Here is a 26,444-nt window from a genome sequence, read left to right as displayed (position 1 = left end):
GTGAAAAGATTGGTACAGCGGGCAAGTGATGGCCACTGCTTGAGCCCTGTTAATTCCTTGCTCTCCAAATAAGAATTCGGTTAAGCTTTTAAATATGCATTTGTGTGACTTACTCCCCACCTGGGCTGAATTGAGGAAGAAGAATCGGCTCTCAGCGGGGCTAGAACCAAAGAGCTAGAAAATCAGGTCACATTCTATGCCTGATGGCTACCTGCCAAGACAGAGACGGAGGAGACACTATTTGGGGTATCAAGGGCTTTGCTTTGGAGTTTTCTTGGGTCTGACTGCCCTTGTGGTGTGTGGGGAGTGCAGGAGGGAGCCAAGCAGCTTCCATGTCCTGGTTGCACAGGATGAGGCGGGGTGGCTCTGGCTTGTATGGTGCCCCGGCTTGCCCCTCTTCTGTGCGTCAAAGGAGAGGGGATTTCAGCCCTCAGGTGTTATGGGGCACCAACACCAGCGAGTGGTGCAAAGTCCGTGTCAGCTGTGTTTTGCCCAGCTCGTCTGATACTGAGCAACGCTTTCCTTCTTTCTTTTTAAATATTTTATTTATTTATTCGAGAGAGAGAAAAAAAATGAGTGTGGGGAGGGGCAGAAAGGAAGGGAGAAGCTGATTCCCTCTGAGCAGGGAGCCCTATGCGGGGCTCGATCCCAGGACTGTGGACTCATGACCTGAGCCAAAGGCAGACACTTAAGCACCTGAGCCACCCAGGTGCCCAGACCAGCTGTGAAGTGACTTTATGAAACTGTATTAGATGTTCCCACATTTTTTCAATCAGGAAGCCAGCTGCTCTTTCAATGACAACTTTCTCAAAATGTCCCATTTTGTTCTTCTACAGTCAGACCCCCTTGACTGTCAGCATTTATTTCTTGCAGAGGATTATCAGCTTCCATTCATGTGTACATGACTCTGTGTGTGTGTGTGTTTTGAAATTTCCTACTTTGTATTTCACCCCGAGGAACTACTTCCTGAGGAAACCTTCAGGTTTTTCGGAATAGCTCCCAAATGCCCAAGTTTGAAGAAATTATTGTAATAGACCTCATTCATAAGGTTGGATAAGGAGAGAGTTGGTCAATCACAAACTCTGGTGAATGGAATGTGACCGAATCATGTATTGCCAAATTTTGGAAATATAAAGCACAAGAAATCAGATTGTTCATTTAAACACTTCTGTAACTTAGAGAGGGTTTTGGACCTTTTTCCACTGTCTTGAGATCCCATATAAGCACTGTTTGCAGACGGGTATAATTATGGCCATAGGCAGGTCAAAAGAAGTCTTTAAAGTGGGTAACAAGTAATATTGATAGTATTTCTAATAATATTTAACCTTTATATTATTTTTTTCTATGTATCAGAGCTCTTCTAAGCTCTGTTCAGTATTAACTTATTTAATCCTCAACCTGCCAGTGGATTTGGGGGTATCCCCATATTGTAATTGGGAAACCTGATGTTAAGCAGCTTCCTCGAGGTCACACAGAAAGTAGAGACACTGGGATTTGAACCTAGGTAGTCTGGCTGCAGAACACATGCAGCCAACCCTTGTGCTATGCTCTTAAGAAGGTAGATTTCCCGGGACGCCTGGGTGGCTCAGTTGCTTAAGCAGCTGCCTTCAGCTCAGGTCGTGATCCCAGCATCCTGGGATCGAGTCCCACATCGGGCTCCTTGCTTGGGGGGGATCCTGCTTCTCCCTCTGCCTCTGCCTGCCACTCTGTCTGCCTGTGCTCACTCTCGCTCCTCTCTGACAAATAAATAAATAAAATCTTAAAAAAAAAAAAAGAAGGTAGATTTCCCAAATACTCCAGAATGTCCATCCTTTACCAGATAATAAGTGTCTGTCCTAGTCCTGTAGGATGTTGATTTAGTAGGTATTTATCGTGCATCTAGGGGCGTCTGGGTGGCTCAGTCCCTTGAGCATCTGACTCTGGATTCTGACTCAGGTCATGATCTCAGGGTCATGAGATTGAGCCCCACATCATAGTTCATGCTCAGCGTGGAGTCTGCTCCAGATTCTCCCTCTCTTTCTCTACCCCTCCCACTACTCATGCGCGCTCTCTCTCTCTCTCTCTCAATAAATAAATAAATAAATAAATGTGCATCTTTTGGGGTGGGGCATTGGGATAGCTGCTGTTAGAGACAAAGAAGACATGATTGCTACCTTTAGGAAGTTGTCTGTCACATGAGCAGGTGAGGCAATACCAAAAGCTCCAGAGCTCTCTCTGGAGCTCAGGACTGGTCTCTGCAACTGCCCACCCCACATGTCTACCCAATGGAGTTAACACATCTAAAATAAGCTCCTGTCTTCCTCCCATAGCCATCCTCAGCTTGGAAGGGGGCCACTCTAGCCTTCCAGTTGCTCAGGTCACAAATCCTAGATGTGTCTTAGATGCTCTCTTTTTCTCACGCCAAACTACCAATAAATTTCATGAAAATATACTTTCAAAATATATCCAGAACTTGCCCATTGCTCATAACCTGTTATTATTTGGTCTCCCCATTTCCACACTCAGTCATGGCCAGAGTGGTCAAGTCTGCCCTTGGCTTGAAACCCTCAGGGCTCCCATCTCAGAGTAAAGCCAGAGTCCTTACCACCATCAGCACAGCCCACACAACCTGGCTCACCATGCCACTCTGATTTTGTGTGCTCCCTGCAGCTACTCCCTTTTTCCCCCAGGCAGGTCCTGGAAACTTGCACTTGCTGCCACCTTGCCCAGTACACCATCCCCCTCATCCCATGTTCTTTTTGACATTACCTTCTGAGTGAGACCTGCCCTGATCATCCTGTTTTTAAGTATTGCCTTGTCTTCCCTTGTGCTTGCTCTCCCTCCTACCTGCCTTTTTTTTATCTCTTTAAAATTGAATTTCCTGTATTATTTTTATTTGTGTATTGTCTGTTTGTCTATTCCTGAAGGTAAGATTCTTCAGGACAGGGTTGTTCCTTTTTTGTTGTTGTTGGTGGTGGTCTTTTGCATAACTTTGGTATCCTCAGCATTTATAATAGTGCTTTGCATGCAGTAGGTGCTTAATAAGGTGAGTGTGATGGGTGATTTTATGTTTCAACCTGACTAGGCTAGGGTACTTAGTTTTTGGTGAGACAGATCTAGGTGTTGCTGTGGGTTATTTTTCTTTTTTTAACATGATTACCATTTAAAGCAAGAGACTTCAAGTAAAGCAGATTATGCTCCATAATGTGGGTGGGCCTCACCCAATCAGTTGAAGGGCTTAAGAAAAAACACTGCCATTTCCCAAGGAAAAAGGAATCCTGCCTCCAGACTGCCTTAGGACTCAAGACTGTAACATCAGCGCTTCTCTAGGTCTCTGACCTGTTGGCCCGCCCTGCAGATTTCTGATTTGCCAGCTCCCACACTCACATGAGTCAATTTCTTAAAATAAATCTGCCCTTCCTTCTCTCTATATAGATATCTACCCACACACTATCCTCTTGGTTCTGTTTCTCTGAAAACCCTAATACAGAGGATTGAGATGGAAGGGAAAGTGTCAGGCTGGGGGTTGCACTGGAGGTAAAGGAATGGTGTCTGGAGAGTGCTCAGTGTGTACGAAAGGGAACACTGGCTTCCTACACCTGACACCAGGGTACATGAAGAGGAACAGCCAGAGACTGGGGAGGAAGTGGGTTGTGTGTGAAGTTGAGGTGAAGGACTCCAAACTGGGTGGTATCCGTTTCTTATGCTCTTTGAGCCACTTGTGTGGCACAGAATGGTTAATGTGGATTTAACCTGTGCTAAGAATTAGTGGGCAAGCAACCAACAGAAGCCAGATGCAGGAAGGCCTTTGAGGTCCTAAGAGGGTGGGCTGGCATGGACAATGAAGTGGTGGACGTAAGGGCCTCCACGAGCACCCAACACCAGGCTAGCTGTAGTGGTGACAACAGTGGCAGGAGCAGGCTGTTGCCTGGTGTTTTGAGCCTGGATGTTGCAAGGACAGGGGTACTACCCTCAGAAGCAAGGAACACAGGAGGAAGAACAGGCCTTGATGGGCCAGGCGTTGAGTTCTCTTTGGAGCATATTCATCAGGAATTTCAGGAAAGTTTTGAGTGAAGATGATGAAAAGGGTCCTTGGGGCATATTCACCTGGAGTTCACCAGACTGGGAAGGAGACTGGAAGGTTTTTGCCCAGAGCCGGTAAAGCAGGGCCCATGAGGGGTTATAAGGGCTAAGGGGGAAACTATAGTATTTATGTAACTTTCTTGAGTATACTCAACAATACCACAATTGGAGGTTTTCAAACTCCATTACAAAGGCACCCAAGGCGCCACAGCAAACTCATGGGGGCGGGGCAGAAGGGCGTTTTTTTCTTTTTACATTTCTGAGGGGAACAGTGATACTTGATGTTTTAGACAACACACTGCCTGCCATCTTGGGGTAGTTTGCAGTACCAACGTTAGACAGCTCCGCCTTCCTTTTGATGATGTCATACTTCTGTGCCGCACCTTTTGGGTGGTTGCTAAGAAACCACAAACGGGAAACAAAAGTGTTGGTGTCCAGCGTGATTCCAAGGTTTGAGAAGTTGTGCCGTGCCCAAGAGATGCACACAGCCCGCTAGTGCTTGTGACTCAGGAATGAAAGAAAAAGGTTTATTCTTTCAATTTTTATGCACTGTTTTTTTTTTCCCCAAAAGGCTAATAAGTTGTTTGGACAGAAATAATTATTATGTTGTTTAGACTGAACTACTTAATAAGTGGAACTATAAGTATTGCTTTTAGCCTAGGGGTGCCGTGATGCTAAAGGTGCCAGGAAGTGGAATGTCTTAATCTTCTGTCATGTATTGTTGTGGGTGTCACAGATAGATTGTGGAAGAATAAAAGCAAGGATAGAAGGGGGGGAGAAAGGAAGGGCACGGGGGCTGCATCTAAAAAGTCTCATTTCTTCAAAAATAAAAGATGTGAAGCAAGTAAAGTAAAATGTAAGCACTTGTTAAATCTTGGTGGTGGGTGCATAGATATCTCATTTTCTGTCCTCATCTGTATGTCTGAAGTGGCTTATACTGAAAATGATTTTATTTTAAGATTTCCCTTATTTATTTTAGAGAGAGAGAAAGAGAACATGAATGGAGGGGTGGGGAGCAGTGGGGCAGGGAGAGAATCTCCAGCAGACTCCGTGCTCAGCACAGAGCCTAACTCGGGACCCAGTTTCCTGACCCCGAGATCATGATCTGACCTGAAACCAAGAGTCAGATGCTCAACCACCTGAGTCACCCAGGTGCCCCGATACTGAGAATGATTTTAAGAGAGAGAGAAGGAGGGTGGGGATAGAAATGTAGGGGTGTACCTGTGCTGGAAGGATAGCAGCGATGTGGGAAGAGGGCGTCTGAGGTACAAAGAAATTCAGGAGATGGGGTGGGGTATCAAGGGGTCAGTAGGGCCATGTTCTAGACTGGGGTTCTTCGCCCTGGCTAGGAGACTCAAGAAGGATCTGAGACTATACAGAGTTCAGAGAGGGGAAAGCTGAGCTTGCCTCTAAATGATTGCTTTGCAACCCTGGCTGTCAGAATTACCTGGGGTTTTCAAAAATTCTGGTGATCAGGCCCTACCTCCCAAATGCCTGGGCATCAGGATCTTTAAGTAGCTCTCCAGATGGATTCCAATGTGTAACCAAGGTAGAGGACCAGTGCCATGGACGGCCCAGGGTTTCTCATACTTTACTGCTGCTCAGACTTCAGTGTTTGAGCTTGGAACTTGTCATTAAAATGTAGTTTCTGGTTCAGCAGGCTCGGGAGGGCCTGGGATTCTGGATTTCTCACAGGCTCCCAGAAATTCCGTGCTGCTGGTCTGAGAACCACACTTTGAGCAGCAGATTCTTCTGAAAGGGAGCTGTGTTTGATTAAGGGTGTTTGTCATGGGGACTGTGGGAAGGCAGAGAGGTGGGCTGGATCAGACCCCGACTGAGATGTGGGGGGAGGGGATAGTAAGCAAGTGTTTTCCTTTGGAAATGTAAATACCCCTTGTATTTCTTATCTTTTGCTGTATAACAAATTACTCTGGATCTTAGCAGCCAGGAATGACAGTAAACATTTATTATCTCACAGAGTTTCTGTGGGTTAGAAATCCAGAAGCAGCTTAGCTGGGCGGTTCTGACCTGGGGTGCCTCAAGAGGTTGTGGTCAAGATGCTGGCTGGGCTGGAGGCCATTCTGCAGGTGATGGATCTGGTTCCATATGGGTGTTGAGCTAACCAGCAGTGTTGCCTGTTGGGTGGAGGCCTCAGTTTCCTGTCCTGGGATTTCTCTACAGGGTTAATAGACTGTCTTCATACTGTGGCAGCTGGCTGTCCCCAGAGTGAGGGATCCAGGAGAGAGTAATGTAGAACGCACAATGCTGCTGTAGCCCAGTCTTGGAAATCACACTCATCATTTCTGTAGCGCCCTCCTGGCCCCACAGGTCAGCCCTAGTCACTGTGGGCGGGGACCACCTGTGAATGCTGCGAGGATTACTGAAGGTCGTCTTAGAGGCTGGCTATCTTACCTCTTATTGTTTTCAATGAAAAAATAATGTATGTGCGGCACAGAAAACTTGAGAAAACCATAAAGAGGGTGTCACCCATAATCTCATGACCTGGAGGAAATTTCTGGGAACACTGTGGTCTATGTCTTGCCAGATACAAAGAGAATGTATGTGTATGTATATGGATATACACATACACATATACATATATGTGCACACATATACATATATACACACATAAAATACACATGTAATGTATAATAATATACGTGTGTGTGTATATATGTGTGTGTGTATATATATATATATATATATATATATACACACTCACTTAGAAAAAGTAGCACACCATATAGATAATACTGTTTCATATAGATTGGCATTGATTCAGGAATACTTTAAACAGGTAAATTTTTCAGGGTGCCTGGGCAGCTCAATGCGTTAAGCGTCTGCCTTCAGCTCAGGTCATAATCCCAGGGTCCTGGGATTGAGCCCCATGTCAGGCTCCCTGCTTGGCAGGAAGCTCTCCCACTCCCCCTCCTTTTGTTCCTTCTTTAGCTGTGTCTTTGTCTGTCCAAAAAAAAAAACTTTAAAAAAACAGGTAAATTTTTCTTATTGAACTGTAGTTGTTGTACAATGTTATACTAGTTTCTGGTACAACACAAGGATTCAACAGTTCTAGGCATGACTCAGTGCTCACCACAGTAAGTATAGTGTCACCATGCAATGTTATTACAACATTACTGACTATACTCTAGACTGTACTTTTCATCTCTTGGCCTTTCTTATTTTATAACTGGGAGTTTGTACCTCTTAATCCCCTTCACCTACTTTGCCCAGTGTGTCAGTGGGTAAATATTAGTTATCCTCGGGTTTCTGTCTTAGACTATGTTTGTAGGATATCAAGATTTGATACCGTTTGAATTCTCAAGTTTCTATTTGCATTTCTGGGTTGAGAGAGATGTTCCTATCGTGCAAAAAGTCTTCATCTGGATCATCAGTTCTTACTTTGGGTGACTGAGTGATGTAATAAACATGCTCGAGGCTTCAAACACGGGATTTGAATGAAGAAATAAAAAATTAGTTTGCCAGCTAATCCGGCATCATTGCCTATAATTGCCCCATCTCTGGTTGCTTGTCATGAGCTGTTGGCAATTGTTAAAATTAGCTTTACAGTCTGCCACGGATTAGTAGCAAGTGTGGTAAATGAGGACTCACTCTTAATGAAACTAATTTGTATTTGGAAATATAACTACATTTATTGCTCCCATTATTTAAATGCACGTATGATCGTTGAGAGTAAAAATGAACGTTTAAACTGAAGTCTTAGAAACGCTAGCTGAAAAATAATCTTTTAAGGAGGTGATCCTTTTTCAAGTGGTTTTCCAGTGTCTTATGAGCATCTTGGGAAGCATTTCAGAAACAAATCAGAAATACTTAAAATTAAAATGTAAGGATTTCAAAATTGACAGTGACACAGGGCATCATGTCGCATTGGTGATTAGCTTCTTCTGGAACCAGGTCTGTGGCAACATGCTGTCTATTTCATATTCCTGTCTATTTCAAATCCGGGGATTTTCTCTGAGCATCTCGGGGGCTGTCCAGACTTCCAGAACAGCCTGCCCCCACAGCACCGCAATACATCTGCTCACTGTCTTTCTCCTCCTTTCACCACCAACTGCTTGAGAGCAGGGCCTGGTCTTGCCATTTTTATCTTTTCTAATCGGGGGCCTGATTTAAAGCAGACCTTAGTGAACGTGGGCTGAATGAATGCATGCATGTATGCATGAATTTGGAGAAGTTCCCTCTAGTGTGGAGCTCACAGTTTCTGCATGAAGGGGGGCCACCTTGTAGCAAAGATATGCCTCACGCTGGTTTGATTTGGAGAGAATGGATTTTCCAGAACATCACCATCTGAGGGCCCTCTGCTTTCTGGTCATTTGCAATCTCTCATGTCCTTTCCTTGCAGCCAGGGTCTCAACCTCCCGTGATTACCTTATTTTCCTCCATAATCAGCATCCAGTTCCTCATTACTTTTAGCCAATTTCTGCTAGAGAACTGTACATTTATTTTGGCTCTCTCCCTACTGTCTCGCCACAGGAAAGGGGAAAGACCTCCTCTTTTTGCTTTACCTTTGAAGAATTCTTGGAAGATTTTTCTTTGTCTCTCGATGTTAGGGAGACCCATACACATGGGTGCAGGGATATATTCTGGGATGACAGAGGTAGAAACAGAAAAGCCTACCATACGACTGTCAGGTAATCAAAGCTAATCCAGCGATCCACTCACACATCAAATGAGTAACTTGATTTACATTAGTATCAATGTGGGGTGACTATAGGAATATGGAAGGTCAGAGCTGTGGGGGTTGAAGCAATGGGAGAATCTCATCACACACAAATGATTTTTAGCATGTGCCCTTTATAGAAACAGACAAGGAAAGCAGAATTAGCCAGGAATAGCAGGGTTCTCATGATTCCACCCAGGGAGCTGATGGTCTAGAGTGAGCAGGAGGTAGAGGGGCTAATCGGTCAGTCTCTCGAAGGGTCTCACCTTCCACCATGCCTCTCCTGCGGTCAGCATCTGCCCACTGTGAATGTGGAAAGAGAAGTCTTATTCATTAACAGGACCCCTGCACTTACCACCAACCCAGCAATCCCACTCCTAGGTGTTACCCTAGAGAAATGAAACTTATGTCCTCATAAAAGCCTCTGTGAGTGTTTATAGGCACTTTATTCATAATCAACTGGAATAATCAAAGTGTCCTTCAGATCAAGGGATCCCAAGGATCAAGAAGTAGGTGCTTCCAGTTTCTAGAGGCCCAGGTCCAGAAGCTGGCACTGTGTTATTCCGCCGTACTCTATTGGTCAGACAACCATGGAGCCCAGATTCAAGGTGGTGATGTAGACCCCACCTTTCAATGGCAGGAGTGTCAGAGGATTTGGGGGCCATATTTCAAAGCCATTATCCTTACCATTTACCTTCTGCCCTCCTAGAGGGCAGATGTGCTTCTCCCTACCTGAGGGAATGTGCTTCCACTGAGATAGACGCTCCCTGAATGCCATGCCCTCTACTCTTCCCTCTACCTAGCTCCCACCTTTCACTGCTCTCAAAGGCCCATACCCATCCCTTGCCCCAAGCTCCTTGTGGGATTCTAGCATGAGCATGGGAACCTCACATAGCAAACAGTAATGTTAGGTGCTCTTTTGTCTTATTTTTCTCACTTTTGTAAGCTAGATCTTCCTTGTTTGAGCATTGTTGGGACTGTGATAGCTATTTTTAGAGTAATATGAAAATCTTTACTATTTTGACAGTGGAGGGGGTTGGTAGAAGAACACAGGAAGGAACTAGAAGGAACACAGGTGTGCCAGGAGTGTATAAGGTAGGGCCCTCACCACAAAAGAGTAGGAGGAACTAATTCACACTAAGGTTTTATTGACTCACAATTGCTCCATATGGCAGCCTTCCCAGAGAGAGTCATGCTATAAAAGCAGTTGCTTTACCAGTGTTGCACGTATTCCAAAGAAATGAATCCCTAAGTTTGAGACCTTGAGGATTCACCAATACTGCTATTTTGCTGCAAGCTGGAACTGTTTATCTTTTCTGTGTCAGATCACATGCATTATTTACCCAGAACCTTGTTGTGTCCTGTGAGACAAGCACAGTGCCCTTCGGGGTGAACTTGGGCAGAGATCTCAAGTTTGGGACAATCTGACTGAAACCTTAAACTTCAAGTTGAAAATCAGAATTTTTCTGATGCTTCTTGGAACACCATCCCCCACCTCCTTCCACCTCTTTAAGTTGTTCGAGTCTTTTTGCTCATCCTGGTAATCCTCTCCTCTTTTTTCTTGATTGTCAGGGAACCTGTCCTTTATAGAAAATAATCAGTTATACTAAAATGTTAGTGGCTACCATAGGCTTAGTTTGTTGCCCTTCCCATAGAGATATCTGTGGTTTCAAAGGAGGTCCTGAGTGGCAGTGATTCTGATTTCAAAGAAATGAATCTCTAATGCTAGAATTGACCTAATAGGATAACAAGAATGAGAGCATTATTGAGGGAGATGTTTCTTTTTTTGAGGGCCCCAAACTCTCAGTCTCTCTTAGGGAGGTAGGTGTGTAAGTGACTTACTTGGTGAGCCTCTGGGTTATTTCCAATTCTGTTCGGGTGGTAACAGTGTTCATCTTGCTAGGTCACCTGTTCCCCAGTACACAGGAGCCTTCCTGTCCACTTCTCTTCTGCTTAGCCTTAGCAGATGCCACTTGGCTTGCTTTTTAGTAGTTAAATATGCAGCCTCTGTATATATCAGCTGTTCTATCTGCAGAACTACAGAGCATTTTACAAGTAATCAGTTCATGCAGATTGCACATAAATCACGTCTGCCTTGGCCCTTTGGACACTAATGTTCCCTTATTAAGGCATAAGTAAGCCTTCCTGTTCTCATCCATCCTTCCAGACTTTTTTTAATTACTGAAAAGTATAGCCTGGTTGTCATGATACCACTCTCTTCCACTGCTCCCTTCCCCTACACACTCACTGCTTTTCTGAGGCTCATTTTGTTTTTCTGGAACTTGCCAGTTTGCCCTAGGAAGCTAGGTACCTTGTGAATGGATTAAGCAAAAGGAAATTCTTATCTCTAAAAGGAAGCAGTCACCACGTTTCTGTTTGTGATATTCTTGGCCAGTTCATATTTTTGTGAAATATGTTCTGATGGCAGCTCTGGTACCCCAGAGAAAGGGGGAAGTACTGGTCATGCTCCGTGCACAAAAGGAAAATATCTTCTGCTGAAGTCTGGGGAGTGGATAAAAAGTCATTTCATGGATGTCAATCTGCCTAAATAAACAGAGAACCCTCCTTATTTTTAATCTCTCAAAAGGCTGGGAGCTGAGCCCACTCTAACATGCACTTTATCCTAACATTTCTCCATTTTTCTTTCAAACCGTCACCACAGATCTTCGCTCTAATACACGTGGATTTCTGCTTCTAATTTCTCTGGCCCTGCTATTAGTGTTCAAGCCAGTCTTCATTTTGGTCTAAAATGACTCTCTAAGAGCATGGAAGCATACTATTATTTCCTGTGGTTTGGTCTAAAAAGAATAAAAGGGGGACTTTTAGATGAGGCCCATAAAAATACCACCGTCTCTACTTTTAGAGATGTTTTATGAATATAAATTCCTGTCTAAATAATTACTGTTGGAGTTTGGAAATTGTGCCAACAAATTATTATTCTCTCTTAGCAACCACAGCAAAAGTGACACGTCTCTTGTTTTGTTTTTTCTTTTCAGATGGGCTGACACCATAATGTACCATATTGCTTTTAAGATCTCATTTTTTAATCATGTGTACAGATTAGAGTGGAACTGTATTATTTTCCCCAGCTAGGGGAAAAAAGATAGAAAGCAGGTATAGTTTTGGTGTCATTATAGAATTGCTGGGATGGCTGGTAATGGTGTCCTCACAGAAGGAGAAGCCAGCCTAGGCCCTGAGCGCAGCTCCTCCGTGTTGGGGTCAGACACTGAATAATACTCTGGGTTCCATAGAGGCTGAGGTCTTCCATGTAGTCTTCAGGGACATATGGGGTCTTTTATACTGTGGTGTTTAAAAACAAAATCTCAGGGGGAGAAAAAATCACTCTCCTTGTCCTCTTTTTTTGTTTCTGCTGGCAGCTGCTGAAATGGGTTGCGGATTGAACAAGTTAGAGAAACGCGATGACAAACGGCCTGGAAACATCTATTCGACTTTAAAGAGGCCTCAGGTGGAAACCAAGATAGATGTGTCCTACGAATACCGCTTCCTGGAGTTCACGACCTTGAGTGCTGGTGAGTACAAGCGGCCGAGCTCCCAGCGGCCGGAGAGCTCAGCCCCGGCCCCCTGCCAGAGGTCCTCTCCCACCTTGGGACAGGGATGGTGGGGTGGGGGAGATGAGCGGCGCGAGGGGGGGGCGGCTATGGGGAACTGGAAAAGTTGGGCCTTTGAAAAGGTACTGCTTACAGAAATCCAGATTTTTTATGTGGAACTTTTCACTTTTTAAAAGATAGTAAGTAATTTATATTGTAACTAGTTAAAAGCAGGTGTGAGTCAACTCGTACTGACGTTGCAGGAGGGCCGCGTTTAGCCCACAGGCCAACTAGTTTGCAGACTCTGTATCATAGCCAGCTGTGTGCAAAAGGAAAATTTACCTTATCCCCTATTAATGTGCTTGTCTGCCCAAATTTACCTGCCTGTTGTCTGGCATTTTTCAGGAGTGCTTGTCTATCCAGGCTTGGCTTCCCCTTGTCTGAGCTGCAGGGTGTCTGGGTCACCCTACTAACAGTGTCACAGTGGCCCTGGGGTGACTGGCAAGCGATAGTGTTTTCACCCAGAGCATTTGATGAGCACAACTGTGTGCACGATGTTGGGCTGATGCTGTGGGGGGATCGTGCAGTCTGTCCTGGTTTCCTGGAGCCTCTTACCTAGTGCGAGAGAAGACTCGCACTCGTGAAAAAAACAAAACAACGAAAACCTCAACAGACTTTAATTTTAAGTAATTGTAAGCATTTGCGTTCAACTCACATCATGATCCCAGTGTCCTGGGATCGAGTCCTGTGTGAGACTTCTTTTTTTTTTTTTTTTTAAAGATTTTATTTATTTATCGTGGGGGGGGAGAGCGAGCACAGGCAGACAGAATGGCAGGCAGAGGCAGAGGGAGAAGCGGGCTCCCCGCTGAGCAAGGAGCCCAATGTGGGACTCGATCCCAGGACGCTGGGATCATGACCTGAGCCGAAGGCAGCTGCTTAACCAACAGAGCCACCCAGGCATCCCGAGACTTCTTTTGTGCAGGAAGGCTGCTTTTCCCTCTCCCACTCCCCCTGCTTGTCTTCCCCCTCTCTCTCCTCTCAAATAAATAAAACCTTAAAATAAAATGTGTCTTCAGAAGAGGAAAGATCATTCTTTTGGTGTAGGAGGCAGTCCCTAAAAGTTGCACACAAACAGGAATGCTAACTAACTCAGACATCTTGCCATTTTCTTCCTGGGCTCCTGGGCATATTTTAAGCTTCTATCAGCAGAGAAGAGAATTCGTGGGAAAAGCCCTCATATTTGGGGGTTTGAGTCTGGCTCTGCTGTGGAGTAACTGGGTTTTGGTCAGATGAGCACATGAATACCCGCCTCGCAGGGCTGCTGTGGAGACCAGAGGAGGACGGGCCTGAGAAGCTCTTAGCACAGTACAGGCACGTAGTGGAGCAGCTAGGGTTTCATCCTCTCCTGTTCCTGCCACGACCATCTGCACCTAGCCTCCCACCGCCTATTGATCCCTGAGAGACATGGCTGGCTGGGGGTCTCCACAGGGACTTTCTGTCTACCCCTGCGCATCACACACACTGAGCCCTGCGTCTTTCTCATCAGATGGGCTTCTTGCCAGTGCCCTGGGTAAATCATGTCACCACCGTCCTCTCAAACAGACTTGGCACCTTAGTCATCAGTGACCATGTCTTGTCCTTACCCACAATTTCCATTGTGTCACCCAAGCCTGTTGAAACTGCTTCTGAAAATGCCTGTAATGTAGCTGATGTAACAGAAGCAAATCTGTACACAGAATCATTGGGTGCATTTGGTCACCCATTATTTGGTGAATATTTATTTGAGTGCCTGCAGCAGTTCAGGCCTTATAGAATGACGAAGGAGAAAACCGAAGTGTGTGTAGGAGAAGAGGACAACATGTTAAGTATTGATTGTTAGGAAGCTGAGAATATGGGGGGATTCTTTTTTTCACACATATATATGTTTTTTGCATCCTTTATTATTAAGAAGAGTATGTTTTACTCACAGAGACCTTCATGAAACTGTGCCCTCCTCTGTGTACGCATTTCTCTGTCGCTGACACTGGAGTTATCTCCCTCACCTCCTGATTTGTTTGCTGCCTTGCTGCACTATGCTTTCTTTGATTGAATTACCTTTTGTTTTCTGATTATGAAATGAACATACCTCCATTATAAAAAAAGTTAGGAAAATGTCAGACAAATCCCAACTGATCTCTTTCTTCTACCTTTGTCCCCTAGAGATCACGTCACTTTTCCACTCAAAGGGCTTCCACTCGAAGCCCTGCTGTGGCTCCCCTCCCTGTTCTCCATCCTCATGTCCTGGATGTTTGTCCTGTGTTTTCTGCCATTCCAGCCCTCTTGTTTCTTGAACCCTCCAGGCCTCCTCAGGGCCTTTGCACTACTTGTCCCTCTGCCTGGGAGTCCTCCCAGATACACCCTTGGCTCAAACCCTTAGCTCCCTCCCTTTTTCTCTTTTCAAAACCTTCCTTGACCACCTATTTAAAATTTCTACTTACCCCCTGACTCTCCATTCCTTTGTACTCTTGATTTTCTCCATGACACTTCCTATCATCTAACATGCTGTATACTCCACTTACTGTTCTTTTTTGCCATATTTGTGGCTGCCGCCTTTCATTAGATAGTAGAATCCTTCTAATAAGCTCAGGGTTATGTCTGTTTTACCCTCTGCTGTACCCTCAATAGTTAGAACAGTGTCTGGCACATAGTGGATAATCAATAAATATTTGTTGAATGAATACTTAATATATATTTTTGTGCCCTGCTTTTTTGCAGCTTAACATTGTGCAGTGAGGCAGTACCCTGTCATTCCATATGTTCTCAAAATATGATTTAATGGCTATATATGATTTAATCACTCAGCATACCATAATTTATTTAACGGTCTTCTTTTATTGGATATTTAAGTTATTTCAGGCTTTGGGCTATTATAAATAATGCTGTGATAAGCAGCACTGTCCATAAATCTTTGTGTGCATTTTTGATTATTTCCTCAGGAATTACTGAGTTGAAAGATATGAATGTCAGGACTCTTGATAAATTGCCAGATGGCCCTCTAGATTTGTGTAAAACACAAATCTGATCATGCTGAATCCTTGAGCTTGTTCCCTTGAAGCCCTAGAGAGCCCTCCTGGTGCTCAGGGCCTTCCCCAGCTCAGCTTTGCCCTTTGTGGACCCTCCCCTACTCCTGCTTTGGAGGAGTGGGCTATGTCCCCCACCCTCAACCCAGCTTCCACTCCTACACAGGGCCTGCCCCAGCCCTCAGTGCTTGCCAGAGTCCCACCCACTGGAAACCGTTCTTGCCCGACATCCATTTCATCGCCATTACTCTCTTCTGCATCCCGTTTGTCAGTACCATCCTTACAACACTTTTATTACATCGTACATTAAACCTATTTGTGTTTCCTCGAGGGCAAAGACCAAGCCTTGCTTATCTTTCTGTGCTTCTTTCTTGTTCACACTTTTTAGCTAAGAAGAGCGTGTCCTAAGTAAATGGGTTTGAGTAGACCAAAGTAAGTGTTACATAGGCTGACTTGCTTCCCTGGGAGCCCGTCAAATTCTTTTCCAGAAGTTCTAATGGGATCACTTGCTATTGCTCCAGAATGGAGCCAGCATTGGTTGAGAGCCTACTATGTGCTCAGTCCTGTGATGGCTCATTATGTCTTCCCAACTTTTTCAGTTTATCGAAATACAAATTAAGCACATTACACTGCATGTATTTAAAATGTTCAAACCCAGGAAACTATGACCTCATCAAGATGCAAAACATTAACGTCCCCCACAAAGTTTCTTCATGCCCCTTTGTAATCACTCCTTTTTTTTTGCATCCCTCCTTCCCCAGACAACCGATGATACACTTCCCATCACTGATTTTATTTTCTAGGATTTTCTATAAGTGGACTCATGTTGTACATACTCTTTTTGGTGTGTTTTTCTACTCGGCTTACTTATTTTGAGATTCATTGTGGTTTTTTAAGATTTTATTTATTTGACAGACAGATCACAAGTAAGCAGAGAGAGAAGGGAGGAAGCAGGCTTCCTGCTGAGCAGAGAGCCCAATGCGGGGCTCGATCCCAAGACCCTGAGATCATGACCTGAGCCAAAGGCAGAGGCTTTAATCCACTGAGCCACGCAGGCGCCCCTCATTTGTGTTTTTTTAATTTTTAAAGATTATTTATTTATTTATTTGAGAGAGAGAGAGAGAGAGAACGTTACACACAAGTGGGGAGGAGGGGTAGAGGGAGAGAGGGAGCAGACTCCTCGCTGAGCAGGGATCCCAATGCGGGGCTCAATCCCAGGACCCCAGGATCATGATCTAAGCTGAAAGCAGTTGTTTAACTGACTGACCCACCCAGATGCCCCATCCGTATTGTTTTGTCTATAGTGGTTAACATTCTTATTTTATGTCTGATAGCATTCTCTTGTGTGGATATACCACAGTTTGTTTATTCATTTACATGTTAGAGAACATTTGGGTCATTTCTGTTTGGTTTATTACAAATTAACATTCATCTTTGTGGGGCTTCTTATGTCATTTTTATTCTCACAGAAACCCAGTGAGGTATATGGGTGCACGCATTCCTTTTCTGCAGATGGGTAACCAACACTCAGAAGTTAAGTAACTTTTTTGAAGATGCAGTGCTAGGAAGTGACGGGGGTGAGGTATGAACTTTGACCTCTTGGGCCCCAGACCTCTTGTGCCTCATAAATGGCAAGGCAGTAGACAAATAGGCTTTACCACCAAATAGAATGTTCTTGTTAGAAAACTTGTGTTATGATGTTGAGGGCCATAAGGCTATTCCTCTTCCATGCAGTTTCGGTGCCATGGAAGATTTTTAAGTAGCACTTGATAGATTTCATTCTCATGGGAAAATGCTCATTTAACTAATAAATTATAAATTGGAGAAAGGGTGTAGGCCCCTCCTACCCGGTGACTTAGACAGGAAGGGAACATGTGCACTTTTATAAAAGTCCAAATCGGAATTCACACTTCCATTTGTCTCTTACTTAGAGCTCAGTGCTACTGGGGAGGATACTGGAACCCTCAACCTCGTCTGTTGGGCTGACTGAGGTGAAAAGCAGTGGGATTCTTGAAGTGAAGCACAGAAGCTACCAAAAATCTCAATTCTGAGTGATTTGATTGGGTCTTACATTTTCAGTAAAGTCTGGTCACCAAGGGATAAACCTGCCCTTTGATGGGTTTCATCACAGATAGAGGTCCATAAGGCACCACAGTCTCTTCTTGGCAAAATGGTGCCTCGTTATCCCTTTGATACATATGTTTTGCCAGCTTCTCTGTGCCAGCCTTCTCTCATGCCACTTGAAAGCTACCTGTTTCAGCTCCATGAGAATCTATTGTGTTTTATACATGTTTGGTGCTGGGGACAGTTGGCACAGGGATGACCTGAATAATGAGGTTAGTGCCCAGGGCTTGATTTTGCTCGAAACATGTAGTCCTATGCTGTCCTATACAGAACCCACCAACCATGTGTCTATTTAAATGTAATAATTAAAATGAAATAAAATTAAAAATTTGACTCCTCTGTCACTCTAGCCACATTTCAAGTGCTTAACAGCCAATGTAGCAGGCGGCCCCTATATTGGACAGTGCAGGTAGAAACTATAGCCACAATCATGGTAAGTTTTGTGGGGCTGTGCTTCTCTAGTCTTTTCGAGGGAGGGTAATTTGGTTCCAGGTCTGAATCTGCATCTCTGATTCAGATAAATGGGCCATTTTATTATGAAATTTTGCCCATGGGTCCAGTAGGGACCGTAAAATGACAATTCATTGATTCCACAGACACTTACGGAATGTTGACCAGAGGTCAAATGTTGTGTTCTGAGGACATACGGATGAACCAGACAGGAGGCATTCCCAGTTGCCTTCATTAGCTCTGTTGCCCTAACAAAATACTCCATACTGGATGGCTTAAACCACAAAAATTTATTTTTTCACAGTTCTAGAGGCTGAAAGACTGAGATTAGAGGGCCGGCATTGTTGGGTCTGGTAAGAGTTGTCTTCCTGGCTTATAGATGGCTACCTTCTTGTGGTGTCCTCACATGGCCAAGAGAGAGGGACAAAGAGTGAGTTCTATCATGTCTGTCCCTCCTCCTTCTTTTTCTTTTTTTAAGATTTAATTTATTTTATTTGACAGAGAGAGAGAGAGAGAGAGAGAGCATATAAGCAAGCAGAGTGGCAGGCAGAGAGAGAGAGAGAAAGAAGCAGGCTCCGTGGTGAGCAGAGGGCTCCATCCCAGAACCCTGGAATCGAGACCTGAGCTGGAGACAGATGCTTAACTGACTGAGCCACCCAGGTGCCCTATCAAGTCTCTTCTTATAAGGACATGAATCATATCAGATTAAAGCCCCTTTCTTATGCCCTCACTCAACCTTAGTTACTTACAACAGACAGTCACATTGGGATTGGACTTTGAAAGGGACACATTCAGCCCACAGCATCAACCTAGTCCACTAGTCTAGACTGGTTCACATCCCTTACAGATGAAGAACCAGGCGATTATAGGACTTGATGCTAGCATGATGGTGATAGAAGGGCCACGGTAACCCCCAGTCTTGTTGGAAGTATGTGTGTGATGAGGAAGACTTGAGATCTATAGGCATATTTGGATTTAGCCAGGCAGAAGATTGAGAGTGGAAGAAGATAGTCTTTTCAGGACAACCTATGGGAAGGTCAGAACCTGAAGACAACATTGCATATATGGGAAGCTACAGGCAGTTCAGTTAGGTTGGAGTATGACCTTTGGGAGAAGTAAGTGGAGGCCAGATGACTAAAGATCTTAGGTCTTAGACTGAGAAGTCTAGCTTTCTCAAGAATGCTGAAGGTTTTTAAGGTGGGAAGAAGGTGGGTGACATGATCAAATTCACATTCTGGAAAGCTTGCTCTGGGTTTACAATGAAGGAGAAAGAAAGGGGTAAAACTGGAGAAGGAGAAACTGTTTGGAAGCCATTGCAGTCATCAGACAAGGGGTAAAAGTGGCCTTTGTTGAGAGAGTGACAGGGGAACAAGAGGACATGGGTGGGGAGTCAGGAGAGATTAGGAGGTGGTCCCGGGGACTGGCTGGCCAGTAAGGGAAAGTAGGGACTGGAGGAGTGGGCGGTGTGCTGGGCACCTACCCACTGGATGCTCAGATTCACTTTAAAGAATTTTCAAATGACACATTCACTCCAACATCCAAGTAGCACCGGGAGTCAGAAGGAAAGCATAATTTTCTCCTCCCCCTCGCTCCCCCTCCTTCTTTTTTTTTTTCAGAAGAGATAATTGCCTTGATATGCAGTAAGTGGTACCAGAACCCAGTGTTTCACATAGGATTTACTCTTTTCACACAGGATTTTTCTACTGCTCATGAAAGAGCACCAGTGCCTACCTGTCAGATGCACTGAATGGGTGTCTCAGTGTATTTGTTCACATACATGTATTAAGGTACAACTTCTGAGCCATGAAATACACCCATAGTAAGTGTGTGGTTTGATGAGTTTTAATAAATATAACCACCCATGTAACCCTCACCACACTTTAGATAGAGAACTTTCCTGTCACCCCAGAAAATTTCCTCATGCCTCCCCTTAGCCCATGCTCCAGACAACTGCTGATCTGTGTTCTGTCACAATAAATTAGTTTTGCCTCTTTTAGAACAACATAGGAATGGGATCATACAGTGTATCATCTTTTGTGTCTGACTTCTTTGTGATTTGTCTGGCTGTCATATGTATTAAGAGCTCATTCCCTTTTGTTTCCGAATAAGATTCCATTGTTTAGCTGTGCCACGATTGGTTTAATTGAACATTTGGGCTGTTTCCAGTTTGGGGCTATTATCAAAAAACCTGCTATGAACATTTGTGAGCAAGTCTTGTGCAGACATATGTTTTCATCTCAGTTGGGTAAATAAGTAGGAGTGGAATTGCTGGATTGTTTGGTAAATGTATGTTTACCTTTGTAGGAAACTGCCAACTGTTTTCCAAAATAGTTGCACCATTGAACATTTCCAACAACAATGCGAGAGAATTAGGAGCTTCATTTTTTACATGTCATAGTAAGACCTACTGTTTATTCAGCACCAAGTGTTGTATTTGTCAATTTTATTTTTTTCTAAAATTTTTTTAAAAAGATTTTATTTATTTATTTGACAGATAGAGATCACAAGTAGGCAGAGAGGCAGGCAGAGAAAGGAGGAAGCAGGCTCCCTGCTGAGCGAGAGCCCGATGCGTGTTTCCATGCAGGGCTCGATGCAGGGCTCGATCCAGGACCCTGAGATCATGACCTGAGCCGAAGGCAGAGGTTTAATCCACTGAGCCACCCAGGCACCCCATATTTATCAATTTTAAAAACTAACAACAATCTCAGGGGCTAGGTAGTTACCTTCATGGTGTAGAGGAGCAAATGCAGATCTTGAATTTCAAGACTCACTTGCTCTCAGCCAGCAGCATGATGGATGTTTGGAGCCATCGCTCTGGGCTCTCATGGTTCCTGGATCTCTTGTGCACTGGCTGGACTGAAGCGAAGTTGAAGGCCTTCAACATAAGAAAGTTGAAAAGATCCTCCTGCTCCATTGCCTGTCTTCTTCAGGCTCATGTTCTGTTTCTCCTCCTAAGTTCTTGTAAATAAAGCATTCCTGTGACATGCATTATAATTTTTAGGATTAGTTCACATTGCCACATTTTAAAAATTCCCGACTTTGTGGTTTTCCTGTCCAAGAGGTCTTAAAGAGCTGAACTTTGGGATTCTTGTTTCGACATTGTGCTGACCAGGCTCATGCTTGGATTTTGGCTGCCAGCATTTTGGCCTTCAGCTCTGTATATATATTTGGGGTGGTCATGATCATGTCACAGGATGTGAAGTTCATGATTCTAAACATGCAGCTTGTGCAGAGTCATTTTAGGGTCCGGTTTTTATTTAACTTCCAGTCTGGGGTAACCTGAGCCCTCTCAGCAACTACAGAAGCAGCTAACAATCTTTGTCTGTTTTAAGTTGTTTTTTTCATCTCGCTCCACAATCAGGAAAAAGACTAATCTAAAAGGATGGAACATAATTTACATTAAGGCCTAGAAATTAACAGATTCAAGTGTTTAAGGCCTATTGGGTGCCTAATGGCTAGTTATAATTCCTGGCACTGGTAGCCTGTCAGATTTCATGGATCATGAAGGGAGGTGATAAGCAAGATCAAAGATACCACCCAAAAATAATGTTAACCTTCAGAGAAAGACGGAGAGCCTTTAGGATATATCATTTCCTTAAAGTCACCTCCAGCTTGGGGGTGAATCAGAATCACCCAGAGGGCCTTCAGTACTCAGAAGTCCAGGCCCCAGCCCCAAAGTTGCTGGTCCATTAGGTCTGGGGCAAGGCCAGAGAACCTGCATTTGTAACAAGTTCCCAGGGGGTGCTGGAGTCCACGTTTAGAGAACCTCCAAAGATTAGGTGGCGTGCAGATTTCTTTTATCTGAGTGGGGATGGCAGTATAAAAAAGGTATGATTTTTAAGCATAAAATAAAGTCAATAAATCCTTACCTACCTCATTGTATATTATGACCTACTCGTAACTTATTTCCTTTAAGTAGCTTCTAATATATTTGGAAGGACAGGCCGTACTCATTAAGACAAAAATGGTACCAGTGGATACAATGATTCTCAAACTTTGCTTAAAAAATTCTCATGCCCACCCTAACCTCCCCCCCAAGACCAATTCAGTCTGTCTTGGGGAAGGGACGGAGATGTCGGTACTGTAAGAAACTATGGGCGATGCCGGTGCATGGCTGTGGTTGAGAACGAGTGAGTGGGCATTTGTAAAGTGCCAGGAGGTTGGTATAAGTGTGGGCACCCCAGCTGGTTACCTCCAGGTGGGTCACACGTGTTGAGATTTTGTTTCCCGTCAGCCTTGGGACTGTTTGAATCTCCTGCAGGTTGCCTCCAGGTCCCCGATGTCTGGTTTCTTTCCCCAGAGCGCTGAGGGATTGTGTGACCTGGTATAGGTTGGGAAGGTCTGGAACGAACAGTTTCAGACTTTAGCAGTTCTCAAAGTTTTTTGAGAACTTTAAAGTTCTCAAACTTTAGCAACACCAGAATCACCTGGTGGGCTTGCGGGGACGTGGGTGGCTCAGCCCCTACCCCTAGAATTTGTCATTCTGAAGTTCTGGGATGGGGCCCAAGATTGTGCATTTCTAGCAATTTCCCAGGTTATGCTTCTGCTTGCTGTTGCTGCTACGGGGACCACGCTGAAATCCACTGGGTTAGGGCACGCACAGTGAATTCCCACAGGCTGCAACAAAACCTCCTTCTTTTTTGAGTTCTCTCTGTCTGAGTTTTAACTGAAACCCAACTGTCCCCAGTGGATACGCTACCTCCCCAGGGCACCCCAAAACCTTAAATGGTTATCCATAAGAAAAGCCAATGCTTCTCAGTTTGGCTCCCTTTTATCCTCATCTTCTAACAGCCATTCCATGAACCTACTCGCTGTTCCTGAAATGGACCCACACAGTCCTGCCCCTCTGTCTCTACAAGTACTGCCATCCTCCTGGAATGATCCCGCCTTCCACCACACTCCAAGTCTGGGTCTTCTCTCTCCTTCAAGATCCAGGGAAAGCTTTCCCTCCTTCAGGCTGTCATCCCTGAAAGCCCAGCCCCGGAGGCCGGCCAGCCACTGTGGAGGGGGACGCGAGAGAACACAAGAGAGTAGGATGGATACGGGGATGACAGGCTGCATCTATGGGAATGAGTGTTAAAGAGGCGGTTGCTGGGTGATGCTGAAGGAAGAGGAGTGAGAGGTGGGTTTAGGGAACAGTTTCTTGCTGGCCAACGGGTTTGTAGTCAGTGGTCTGGGGTCTGCAGGCAGCCCCTTCTTGGCTCAGAAGCCTGATTAGTGAATGCTTCCAGGTCATCAAGGGCTGGAGGGCATAGCCTGGCTTGCCACAGAATTGTGGCTCTGGCCAGCACACTGGCCATATTGGGGGCTCAGTTATATCCCCAATATTTAGATAGACTTTTATATCTATATATATACAGTTTTATATCTATATATATACAGTTACATAGCTCATCACACTTAGCTCTAACCATGCTGCCTTGGAAGGTCTGTAGGCTATGGTTGGGCCCCACCAGTCACATGGGTCAGCCTCTTCCTGGGCTGACCAGAACCAGAAAGGTTCTGGAAGCCTTTGCCTTAATAAGGCCGCCACCACCTCTGTTCTTTGCACCCCTTTTCTTTTCCTTTGCCTTGCCCTTGCCAGCCCAATCAGGGCCCCATACAAATGAGCTAGAGTTGAAAACCTAGAACAGGAGTGAATGGATGAGCTCAAGTTTGGGACAAGTCTGGGATGGATCAGGGAGTGGGCTAGGAGTGACAGTTGGCTGCGGGGGGGCCTACAGGTGTAGGTCCCCCTCTGTAGGGAAGCCTGACACAGGAAGCTATTGAAAGCAAGGAAAAGACTAGGGGGATGGGGTGGTTATTTGCATTACAGGAGGATTCTTGGTTTAAAGTGGGTTTCATCATGGGGTTCCTTTAGATGGAGCCTCAAGTGCCCTGAAGTGTTTGTTTTGCCATCCTTAATGAGGTATTTATTACCTCTCTCTAAATATGATATCTGCAGCTTTAGAACATAACCAATTCATTTATAATATTTGCAACCCTTCAGCAGAACTGAACATAAAGTCATTGAGGTAGATGGCATCTTTTCTTTTTCTGGTAAAACAAACAAAGCAATCAACCTTGAAGCAAAATGTCAGAAGCCATAAAGAAGGGGAGGAGGATGGATAGAAGGAAGGCCCAAAGCAGCCTTTGATGTTACAGCATAAGGCAGGAAATCCTCTGGTCTGAATTGGGGATAATGGCTCTTTGCATCCCATAAACCTTAAGCTCATCCCTAGGGGAGAGTCTTCCTGCTCAACCCTGAGTCTTAACGGCAGAAAGGCTCTTTCGTGCCTGTGCCCTCTTTTGGCTCGCCGAGGATCCCCTGCAGATGATAAGATTGTGAAAGGAGCAATGGGCCTGGATGTGATTGGTATCATCATCATCATCATCATTATTATTATTATTACTGGTAACAATACCAATAGCAAGAACAGCTAATGAGCTACACACTGTGCTCTGTGCAAATGAATCTTCACAGGATCCTGATTTTATGGAGGAATAAATGGGGTTCAGAGAGGTTACTCAAGCTGCTGATGGTCACATAACAAATACATGATAGGGCTAGACTCAGAACTCAGACTTGCCGCCTTCAAATCCTTTGCTCATAAGCAGTGTTGGCTGTATCCCAGGTCTCTCTGGTACAGATTTGAGGTCTGGTGGACTCTAACGTGTGATTCGAAGGCCCCACTGTGCTGGCCCTCCCTTAGACTGAGCCCTGCTCTAGGGAGAACTCACCTATGTGTTTTGGTGAATGAGGTAATGGGGATGAAAACAGCAACTGCGTGTTATGCTTCAACTTGTCCTATCAATGGGGAGGCTCCATCACAGGGAGATCGAGCAGGTCACACCCTGAGCTTCCGTCTTCGGATTCCATGTGACCTGTGGGTCTTGCTGCCACCGACGACCCTCAGGGTCTGGGGCTCGGAAGCCATGTGAAGATCACACTGTCCATCGCAGGTTGGGAACCACTTTCTTATTTGCCACGATCATGAATGTGGTTAATAACCCGCTAGAGTACAGTGTTGGCTTCCATTTGTTGCTGGTTTTCAAATAGGGCTGTTTGACCTCTAGCTCAGATTTGGAAGGCCGGGTCTAAACTCGGGTACGTGTGGATGGCTGCCACTTAGTCCTGGTTTTGTCACTGTGCCAAGCCCAGAGGTTATCCTGTACTGAATATAGACTCCTCCTTTGCTGAAAATAGTATGTGCAGTAGGGTAGGGAAACATTTTTCTTTCCTAGAAAATCGCTCCTTGCTGCTCTAGGTAGCATCGGCTTCTGTGAAACCATCTGTTCCTCCCAGTATAATTTCCAGGCTATTAGATTAAACAGTTTCTCCTGACCCACTTTCGGCTTCTGGTTCCTTTCGCCGTTCATTAATAAATTGTGTAGCAGAGTTTTCATGGAGAGTGTGTGTGTTTATTTATTTAATTTCAGTCTGGGCAACAGCCATTGTTGGGGGCCGTAAACTTATTTCATTTCCTACCCGTGTTTCATTTTTGTTTCAGTTTCTGTAATTGCTAAGAGTTGGTTGGGTTTTTTTGTTTTGTTTTTAAGACTCATGAGAGGAAGTCAGTGGCATGAGTTATGAGTTGAGGTTCTGGTCGGGGAGGTGTGCTAAAAACAGACCCTGTTTTTATACAGAAGATGCAGAGTGGTAAGGAAATCGGTTCCCATAAAACATGTCTGACTGCAGATAAATACACTTTTACAGAGTTTGTGGGGATTTTTAAAGATAAATGAGATAATATGCGTGACATGGCTTTAAGCTTTTCCGAGCAAAGCGACACTCTATATATCTTCTCTATTGTTGTTGCTTTTGATAATGCAAGCAAGTCTATTAGTATTAATGTTATTGTTAAATATTCACTAATAGAGGTAATAAGATAAGATTTAAGAGGAAAGAAGGCATTCTTTGCATTCCTTTCTTAATGTAAAAATTCTTCTGCTCTTTCCCCCACCCCGCTAGTCCAAAGCCAGACCAAGAAACAACCCTCAGTGTTGTGTGAGAACAGGCTTAGGTTTGTGTGTGTGTGTCTGTCCGTGGGTCTGTGTGCAAGCAGTAAATTTCAGCGACTTAGGGCTGCCTTCAGTAAAATGACATTTCTTGGTGAGGACTGTTATCTGTCAAAGCAAACCAAATTATTTTTCTGCGGAATTCATAAAAGCAGTGCTGTTGTAGTGGGAATAATTTTTACCTAATTTGGTTAAAATGGAACAGAAAACAAGTTAATGTTCTATGTATTCTACTAATTATTGTCACTAGCGATACTGCTTCAAAGAATTTTTATAAAGAGGCTTTCTCCAACACTTTGACCAGATTTCACCGATCCTTCAAAGAAAGGAAGCTTGTTGAAATTTCATCTTAGAAATTTTTTCAAAAGCAGTTCTGGTGTGAAAAGGCAGAGGATTCTGGCTTTAAGTTGCATGTCACTGTCATTAAATCTAGAAAGTCATTTCCTCAGTTCCTCAGTGTTTTTACAGGTTAGATCTTCTGATAAATGAAACCTGTGTATGTGATGGATAGCTGCTATGCTTACC

At 44.4% G+C, this 26,444-nt stretch overlaps 1 protein-coding gene across 2 annotated transcripts in view; it reads left to right on the top strand.

The window, feature by feature from the left end:
* The window catches only part of RFTN1 (raftlin, lipid raft linker 1), a 195,758-nt gene that overhangs the window by 4,305 nt on the left and 165,009 nt on the right, over window positions 1-26,444 (top strand). For both annotated transcript variants that reach the window (XM_082685095.1, XM_082685096.1), the window contains exon 2: window positions 12,118-12,270. In XM_082685095.1, coding sequence (XP_082541221.1) covers window positions 12,126-12,270 — 145 coding nt within the window. In that variant the 5' untranslated portion in view covers window positions 12,118-12,125. The remainder of the gene's footprint in view (window positions 1-12,117; window positions 12,271-26,444) is intronic.

This window comes from Mustela nivalis (assembly GCF_964662115.1).
Source record: "Mustela nivalis genome assembly, chromosome: 1".
In the NCBI taxonomy this organism is placed as follows: domain Eukaryota; kingdom Metazoa; phylum Chordata; class Mammalia; order Carnivora; family Mustelidae; genus Mustela; species Mustela nivalis.
This window is presented reverse-complemented; position numbering and strand designations above follow the sequence as displayed.